Source organism: Marmota flaviventris, chromosome 10 (genome assembly GCF_047511675.1).
Source record: "Marmota flaviventris isolate mMarFla1 chromosome 10, mMarFla1.hap1, whole genome shotgun sequence".
NCBI classification, from domain to species: Eukaryota; Metazoa; Chordata; class Mammalia; order Rodentia; family Sciuridae; genus Marmota; species Marmota flaviventris.
Genome location: NC_092507.1, coordinates 124700947 through 124710895, shown reverse-complemented (window position 1 = coordinate 124710895; position 9949 = coordinate 124700947). Strand labels below are relative to the sequence as shown.

The 9949-nt window shown below is 39.7% G+C and overlaps 1 protein-coding gene across 1 annotated transcript in view; it reads left to right on the top strand.

Moving 5' to 3' along the window:
• The window catches only part of Gpr89a (G protein-coupled receptor 89A), a 45348-nt gene that overhangs the window by 8397 nt on the left and 27002 nt on the right, over positions 1-9949 (top strand). The window contains exons 2-5 of the mRNA XM_027956153.2: positions 4083-4142; positions 5009-5112; positions 9246-9352; positions 9745-9846. Coding sequence (XP_027811954.2) covers positions 4083-4142; positions 5009-5112; positions 9246-9352; positions 9745-9846 — 373 coding nt within the window. The remainder of the gene's footprint in view (positions 1-4082; positions 4143-5008; positions 5113-9245; positions 9353-9744; positions 9847-9949) is intronic.

The following is a 9949-nucleotide window of genomic DNA, read 5'->3' as shown; positions in this document are numbered from 1 at the left end:
AAGACCTCTAAACTCTGAACTGAATGTCACACTGGCCAGCGGGCCTCCTAGATAGTCTAGAATTTTTTCTTCTAATCTCTTTGCCTCTCTCCTTTTCTACTTAGTCTGGATTAATGGATCCCAAGTTACCTTCTTGTCTCTCTTTTTCCTTTACCTTCCTACGAAAGTCCACATTTGGATCACTGTTTTAGCTTGTACACTATTGATACAGGGGCCTGAAGGCTGCTATAGAAAATCATATACAGTGTCCAGTTTGCCGATGCCACAAGCTTAACCCTCACATCATTGACTCATTCGCTTTCATGACTTTAGTTGTTTGTTCCACCCCTTATGATTTCTCTGGATCTTTATCACTTTCCTCAAAGCCCCTGTTCTCCATGCTCACCTCGTAGCAGATGTTCTTGCCTCCTACTTAGTCAACAGTGACCAAAAGACGTGATCTCCTTTTACTTCCTGCATTTTAATTAAGAGATTATCCATCCACAGTCATTTTCACCTCCTCCCCCCACGTCAGAACACAAGGTGTCTCCTGCTCCTCTACAGGCCTCACTCAGCCTATGCCTTTGATCTGGAGTCGCCCATTGTGAAGTGGTTAAAAGCGTAGGTGTTGGAGTAGGTCGCTCAGACTTCAGTTTGAACCCTAATTCTTATATTCATTTTAACTTCTCTGAATTTCAGCTTTCTTTCTGAAAATAGGAGAATCAAACCTACCTCACTGAGTTTTTGTGATTTTTTTTTTAAATTTGAGATTATAATGCTGTAGTGCATAACCTGGAATAAAGTAAATGATCCGTGAAGGTGAGCTGCTAGTGATAATAGTTAATCATATCGGCTCCTCCCGTGTTGGTCTGCCCCTCCTGTGTGCTTTCTTCCCTGTGCAGGAAACCTTCCCTTACCCCGCTTTTCTCCAGGATGCTGTCTCATGTCTCTTTCTCTTCCTTGGCTCTCCTTAAAGCCATTCATTGTCTCCACCTGCCTTTACCCCCATTTACCCTCAGCCCACCATGTGCTGGGTCTCCCTCTACCTCCCTGTTCAAACTGTTTTTCTTAAGGTCATCATTGAGCAAATTACAAAGGCCTGGTTGTTGGTTGGTTGGTTGTTTTTTGTGCTGAGGATTGAACAGGGCCTTGTGCGGCTAATCAAGTGCTCTGCACTGAGCCACGCCCGCCCTTGAACATTTCCCTTCCTGGCTTCATTCTCCCCCTCTGTGGCACGTAGCACTGCGCTCAGCCTGGGCCGTGGCTTCAGGACACCCTTCTCTGGTTCTGTTGTCTCTGACAGTCCTCCTCTGTCCCCTCCTTGTCTCTCCCTGCGCCTGTCCTGGTGTTCTCTTCCTCGTGCCTCGCTCTCCTCGCGCTGTGCATTCCATCCTGGAGAATCCCACTGGGTGGTTTCAACTTAGAGGTAAATCTCAGTCCTGCCTTTGTAATCTTTTACTCAAATGCTGGGCATCTTGGCCAGAGAGGCCCTCTGGCCCTTGGCATGTCTAAAATATACTCATCATCTTCTCCATCCTCCCGTCCCATTGCCAAATCTCCTCTTCCACTCTTCTTACAACAGAGGTGGCTTATTCTTCATCCTGTGTTCTAAACTAGTCCTTCTTGACTCTTTCCTGCTGGTTACCTTCTAATAGCTCTCAAATCTGTTGCTTCCTCCTCTTTCACCAGAGTCTTAATTCAGGCCCTTATCATCTGTCTGAAGAGAAGAGATAACAACCTCCTAGGTTTCTTTTCCTAGAGTTGGTTCTTTTGCTGCTACTGTCGTGTTCTGGGGTAAACCACAAAAGGGCCTTGTCGACTCCTGCTTACTTGAGTCCTGTTTCTTATGTTAATTAGACTAATACTTTCAGATTCTACATGTTTGGTTACTTTTATTGCTAAGTACTATTCTGTTATATTTTTTAATGCTTTCATCGATTTAAAGGCATTTAAATTGTTTCTAGCTTTTATAATTGTGAATAAAGCTGTTGAAGCATTCAAATACCCCCCCCCCCAAAAAAATGGCCCTCACCATTTATAGACCCAAGCTCATTGGGGTGGCCTTTAGGACTCTCAGAGATTGGGCCTCTGTTTCTCCTCTCCAGCCTCATTTTTTTTTTCTTCCCTTTGCCGCTCAAAGGGTTTGAGAAAAGTGTATTTATACCATTTAATTCTTTAGTTGCAACTTCCTCACAGTTTTCAAGATCCAGCCTCATTTTTAACCACTTTCCTTGTTTCTTTTCTTTCCCCCCTTGGTTATGGTTTATTTTATTTATTTTGAAGGAGTTGAACCCAGGGCCCTGAGCGTGCTGCACAGCACTGCACGGTGAGCTACCCCAGCCCTTCCTCCTGTGAATGATGTGTCCCAGCAGCACTGGGCAGGGGTTGCCAGCGTATCCCAGGGCTGGGTGCTCCATGCCTTTAGGAATAGACTTGCTGTCTGGAAGCCCTGTCCCCCTGCCCTTACCACCTCTGTTTTTTCCTGCCTGATTCTTAGTCATCCTTTAAGAGAATGATCTTCAGTATTTTAGGGCCTAGGAAACTTTTGAGTATGTGGTAAATATACCTGGGAAACTGTAGAAAAATGTGCCTAATTCCCAAATTTGCACACGATATCAAGTTTTAACCCTAAATTATAGCCTCCCTCAGCTCAGGTATCATCTTCTTTGAAAATCTTACATACAGATTGGTTTGGTCTCCCTCATTGTTTTTTCGGGATCATGTACATGTCTCTGTCCTTGCACATCCATATTACATTGTAATTATTTATTTGATGTCTTTCCCATGATAGAGTGAGCTTCTGGAGGGTGACGACTACGTTACTCAACTTTGGGTTCTCAACACTTAGTACAGCACGTGTAGTAATCTGCAAAATTTTCGAGATTGGGTTTTTGCTGAAAAGCAGCCATCTTTGACTTGACCATTTAGCCACCCAGCACACACTTACGGAGAGACTGTTGTGTGCGGGCATTATACGGGGTGCTGCGAATACAAACATCAACAAGACAGACGTGGTCCTTGTCCTCACAGAGCTTATAATAAAGTCATTATAATTAGACATTATAAAACTCTGTGGCTCGTGCTTTGATGAGGCAAGTACAGGGTGAGATAGGATTTTATAAAAAGAGCAATTTCTCTTTTTTCATGGGAAAAAGAAGTCCTTCCATGAGGAATAATATGTTGTTGAGACCTATAGGGCTACAGGGGTGAGGCTGGAGGGAAGGAGGGTCCTATCAGAGGACAGCAGAGGCTTCATAAGGCAGAGTCTTCAGAACCAGGGGTGAGTCATAAAGTTTTGACAAACAGAAGAAGAAGAGAGGAATCGTGTCAGAACGTGTGTGACGGCTCTATTTAGTAGTGAAAAGCGAACCAGCTTTGTCAGCTGATGTGTGATGATGGTCTCTGCCGGTTTGGATCAAAACTGACGGAAGTGGGATTCTACAACCCCAGCTTTATACCAAGGTGGAAACACTCTTTGTAGTTTGAGCAGGATGAGGGGGAAGCTAAGAAAGCTCTCCGAAGGAAACACACATAAAAAGTATTTGTCTTTCTACTACTTTTTTTTTTTTTGTACCAGGGATTGAACTCAGGGGCACTCGACCGCTGAGGCACACCCCAGCCCTATTTTGTATTTTATGTAGAGACAGGGTCTCACTGAGTTGCTTAGCACCTCATCATTGCCGAGGCTGGCTTTGAATTATCCATCCTCCTGCCTCAGCCTACTGAGCCGCTCGGATTACAGGCATGCACCACCACACCCAGCTTCTACTCTATTTTTGTCTCAACTCCTTTCCACTGAGGTTTTTAATACTTGCAAACAAGGATCATCTATTAGAAACAAGTTCCACTGAGTCCTGTCTGTTTGCTAACTTCCCTGGCTATCACAAGACTATGGGAAAATATATAAGTACTTCCATTTTTGTCTAATTTACAACACATTCTATAGCATGGATAATCTCAGAAATCTAAGAGCATCTAAACATCTCTTTCCAGTGTTGTGAGTGGATCTCATCTTTAATCTGTGAAATAAGTTAGATGTATTCTCTTTGAAGCATTTCTCAAAAGAAGATATATATTGACATTCTTTTTTTTTTCTCCTATAGATACTGTTTTTTGGATTTGGGTGGCTTTTCTTCATGCGTCAATTGTTTAAGGACTACGAGGTGAGAAGAAAACATTGTTATGCTTATACTGTATGAGTTTACATTGTTTAAAAATAAAATAAGAAAAATGCCTGTTAAAGATCATGTTCACTTCCAAAATAGGAAGCTTTTTGCCAAATGAAAATTATTCCGACAATGAAACTGCAGAATATGATTAGGCTTAGATTTAAAAAATAAAATAGAAAGCCAGGTCACATGGAGCGAGGAATGCCATGCTGTAGTTACATCGGGATATATATGCCAGTAGCAGTTATTCTCACAGTGTCTCATAAAGGTTCCCTTTCCTCTGTCTGTCTAGCTCTGAATCACCAATCTTACATTTGAAACTACTACCAGAATTCAGAAGTTGGTCTGGTTCTCATTTTAAGCCTTGGAGTCACAAAATCACCACCCTAGAATGGACATCTTCTAATTAATCTTCCTTATTTTGTAATAAATTAGTGGTACTGAACTGCCTTTCTGTCATTGTGGAATGTTCTCCATTAAACCTCTCCAGGGGGGTTGGTAGTTGTCAGAGCCCAAAGTTCTGAAGGTTCTCTTCTGCCCAGTACTATTAGACCTCCCAGTGGAGGTTCCAGAACTGATCTGAGATCTGCAGAGTGTTGAAAAACTGTTGTTGTGTTGAACATTTTATCAAGATTTAAAGCTCTTTTTTTTTGGGGGGGCGGGGGGGATCAGTGTGCATTAAGAATTCTAAATGCTACTTCTGACCCTGTCACTTCATCTTCTCATGCTTTAAATTCCCCAACCACAAGTGGATGTTGGTCATCTGTCTCCAATGACTTGAGAATTTCTAAAAATAAGATTTCTGACTTGCCTCCTAGCCAGGAAGTAATCAACTTCTATCTCTTTTTGGCTTTTAACAGGTGCGTCAGTATGTTGTACAGGTAATCTTCTCTGTGACTTTTGCATTTTCTTGCACCATGTTTGAGCTGATCATCTTTGAAATCTTAGGAGTACTGAATAGCAGGTGAGTAAGAATACTAAATAACTTGCCTCTTGAGAAACACTGTGCTCCACTCTTTACCATGTAAAAGTAATCTGAATCTTAATTTAAAAAAATCTACCATGTGGATTTTTCAGAGTTATTTAAGGACCTCTCTGAAAATGAATTTATTGTCTCAGTTATCTTTTTTTATTTTACAGGCATAATCAAGTTTGATTGAACTTAGTTTTTTTGTTTAGACAAAACACCTATTATTTATTTATTTATTTGTATGTGGTGCTAAGGATTGAACACATGCTAGGCAAGTGCTCTGCCACTGAGCTACAACCCCTACTTAGAATGTTTTTTAAAACATTTTTTAAAAGTAACTCTTTACTCCCTGCCAAATAACAAACCTATTAGTTTATTAGACAGTTTTTCCAAAATATTTCTTTTATGTCAAATTGCAAGCTTAAGAATTTTTTATCTATATGTGGCATTTATCAGATTTGCTATGTTGACTTTTGTTGTACTTTTTTATTACCACATGAAAAGATCTTTTAGGAATAAAGTGGCCTTTCACTCATAGTCAGGAATCCATGCCAAGCTAAGCTGTATAAATTCATTATAGGCTGCTGATACTTGAGACTTACAGAGAGACTTTACTCTCAAATTCTTTTTTAAGAATCAGAGTTGAAAAAAAAATTGAAGACATAAAATAGAGATGCTTAAACATAAAATATTGAAAGGTTAAAAAAAATAAAGTTGCTCCTGATAGATCATTTAATAAGCTGTAGTAGGATTAAACAGAAATGTACTTTTACTCTTGTACTTTTAAACTTGTTCTTTAATGATCCAGACTTTTGGGGAGTAAGCTGGATATAGATCCAGTGACTGTGGAGAATAGGCAAATATTATTTTACCTGCTGGTTATTATATTTTATTCTCACAACCTAAGTGTTTCTCTGTTATTTAAACAGGTTCGCATTGCGGGCCAAAGGGTTTCTATCACAATTACTGAACTCTGCTGCTGTAAATCAGAAGCAACCATAAGCAACACAAGAACAAGTGGGCGTGGCTGTACTCCAGTAAGGTCTCCCTTGTAAGAATAGGTAGCTGCCAGGGCGTAGTTTGCTAACCACTCATCTAAATATTGATAGAAAGGATTATGGGGGCTGGGATGTAGCTCAGCTGGTAGAGTGGCTGTCTCGCATGCACAAGGCCCTGGGTTCAACCCCCAGCAACATAAAAAAATAAATATAGACTTATGACTCACATAATCTAAAACCATAGTTATTGTTTTTGGTAGATGATTTCTCTCAGCTTTTAATTCATAATCAATAATCCTGTATAATAGGAAACTATATATTTGGTGTATTTTTTCAAATTTCTGAAATAATTTATCTAAAAGAATATAGAAAATAGCATTGCTAAAATCCTGTTCTTTAGGTATTTGGGGGAGAGATTGAGTTTGTTTAGGCCGAGATATGTCCGTAGTCATACCTATTTCTTCATGCTAACATTTGGCTCAACTGTGGAACAGAAATGTATTATATCTGTATAGTGACTGGATTCAGCATAGTGTTCAAAAGAGAATCTGTGGGGCTGGGGTTGTGGCTCAGTGGTGGAGCGCTTGCCTAGCATGTGTGAGGTACTAGCTTCATTCTTCAGCACCATATAAAAGTGAATAAGTGAAATAAAGGTGTTGTGTCCATCTACAGATAATACGTACGTGTGTGTGTGTGTGTGTGTGTGTGTGTGTAAAAGAGAATCTGGGCCCTAAGAGTGTTGAAGTTGGGTGTATGGCCTCCTATTCAAATATAAAATCTTGTCAGGATCCTTCATTTCTCAAGAAACCATCATTTTAAACTCAGCCCAAAACACTAGTTAACACATGTGCTACTCGTGGAACAACACCTGTAGTTTCAAACCCACTGTCTCACAGAATATTTCAGAACTTAGCTGAAACATTTTATGGGATTGTCTGGGGCATGTGCAGCTTGTTTGCCTCTCTAGATGCTCTAAACTGGGCTGATCCAGATGAGTAAAAGGCTGTCTGTTATCTAGAGAACTGGATTTTGCTCCCGTAGGGTAGCCCTTACTGAATGGCTCTTTGTTGTCAGGTTCTGTCATTGGTGCTAAGGGGGAAATAGTAAGAAACCGTCCTCTGCAACACACTGATGTTTCTCTTGAAAGAATATTGTTCAAGGTATTGCAGATGGATCTCACATTTTCTTCCTTATGAAATCATTAGAGAAGTTTCATTTTTGTCTTGGTAATAATCCAGTAATAATAAGTCAGTAATAATTATGCTTCCTTGGAGACATTGGTTTATTTTTTTACAGACACATGATTTTATCTAACTAATCAAATTTTCTATTTCATATTGACCATTAGAAAACTGAAAACTAAAGTTGTGGCCCACTCACAGCAAGTTTCTAAACCTGTTTCACAAAAGCCATTAGGCCTGGTCCAATATTTTACCTATCTTTTGCCATTGTTGTGGCTTTCTTTCCTATTTCCTTACAGGTTACTTCTCATCCTGTATTTTATATATCCTTTTAAGCCACTTAGCTGCTCAGCCAGTTTTTGAAACCAGGCCCACCTAAGTTTAAAATCAGTAAATACAAAGGACGCTATCAAGAAGCGAACAGATGTCCCAAGAATAGAAGGAAATTTTGCAAATCTTTTGTCTGACAAGGGATTTTTACCTAGGATGTATACATACCCCTTACAGTTTAATAGTTTAAAAAAAAAAATCTAAAAAATGGACAAAGAACCTGAAGGGCAGCTCTCCAAAGGTGATAATGTAGAGGCGGAGAAGCAGGAGAAGGAGCTCTGCATCATGACCGCCAGGGGACGCAGCAAAGCCGCGGTGACGGGACGGGTGTTGGTGGGGCCGAGCAGGAATCGGAATCCTCACGCACTGCTGGGGAACATGGTCATGCCTCCCAAGGTTGAGTGTAGATACCCCTATGGCCCAGCAGGTCTCTTCAAGTTCTGCCTAAAGAGAAATGGAAATGCACAGTCTCACTAAAACTGTACGAAAATGCTCGTAGCATCGCTATCTATGGTAACTAAATTGTAAAGCAGTCCAGTTATCCAACAACTAATGAATGGATAAACAACAGGGTGAATATTTCAAAATTTATTAAAAAGAAATGAACTTTTGATACATGCTACAACATGGATGAACCTTGCAAACATTATGCTAAGTGAAAGAAGCTAGTCATAAAAGATCACGAGTTATGAGATGCCATTCACATGACATGTCCAGAGTAGGCCAGTCCATAGAAACAGAAATACTTTGGTTTCCTAGAATTGGGAAGATCGAGGGAGGGGAATTAGAAAGTGGTAACAGGTACAGGGTTTCTTTAGGGAGTAATGAAATTGTTCTAGAATCAATGTGGTAGTTGCACTGACATGTGAATATGTTAAAGATCATTGAATTTTGCACTTTAAATGGGTGAATTATGATAAATCATTATACAAAGCAAAAGAACTAAACTTTTTAAATAAGTTATATATATGGGGGGAGCAGTAACAGGGATTTATCTCAGGGGCACTCAGGCACTGAGTTGCACCCCCAGCCCTATTTTGTATTTTATTTAGAGACAGGGTCTCACTGAGTGCTTAGGGGCTTGCTTTTGCTGAGGCTGGATTTGAACTCGTGATCTTCCTGCCTCAGCCTCCTGAGGCACTGGACTTAAGGCATGTGCCACTGTGCCTGGCTTATATTTTATAAAGAGTATAAAGCAAATCAGATGTTTACATTGAGTATGAAAGACATGCTTGAGTCTATATGGCATGCATTACTATTAACCTTGTTTCCCTTTAATTCTTATATTGCAATAAGATTCCTAGTAGTGGATGAAATAACTCATACTACTAGGAATGGAATATGTTGATAAATGTTATTATACATTGCTTATGAATATAACTAAAGTACTAACATTTAGTGAAATTTTTAGGTTAAGATGGTCATATATACCTTCTAAAAATTTATATTTTTTAATCTCTACCAGCGAGTAGATAATAATAGCATAGTTGGTGAATTAGATGGAACATGTTCAGTGTTGAGTTTAAAGAGCCAGGCATGCTTGGAAGACTAAAGAACGTGAAAGCTGCTACCCTCCCCACACCCTTCCCCCAGTGACAATCTTTGACATTTATTTCAGCTCCCGTTATTTTCACTGGAAAATGAACCTGTGTATAATTCTGCTGATCCTGGTTTTCATGGTGCCTTTTTACATTGGCTATTCTATTGTGAGCAACATCCGACTGTGTAAGTATTTTCCTTCCTAATGTCAGCACATAGATTGGGTGTTCTTGGGGATTAGAGATATAGACAGCTTTAATTGTACGTTACTTTCATAACTGCTGCTATTTGGGGTCACTTCACAATGTCCTAAAATGGTTCCGTAATGAATATCAAATGAATGATTGGGTTATTTGTTCTGCCACAACTTTATTCCTACTTCTACTACAATGTCTCTTTTAACTCAGTCCACTGTTTAATTTCGTCCACGTTTCTCTTATGTTGGGTAAGGATGCTTTCATTAAAAATTGTGTAGTTCCATCATTCATTGACCAGATATTAATACATAGACTCATAGTTTTAAGTAGAGCAAGCTCTTTAACATGCTTTCCCTAACAGTCTTCTCTCTTCTGTCTTAGTGCAGAAACAGAGACTGCTTTTTTCCTGTCTCTTATGGTTGACCTTTATGTATTTCTTCTGGAAACTGGGAGATCCATTTCCCATTCTCAGCCCAAAACATGGTGAGTATATGGGGAGAAGTAGGTTTAGGAAGAGGGATATGTAATCTTATAATTTAAAAAAAAAAAAAAAAGCGTTTTGAATCTTCTGGATGTCAGGAAATAT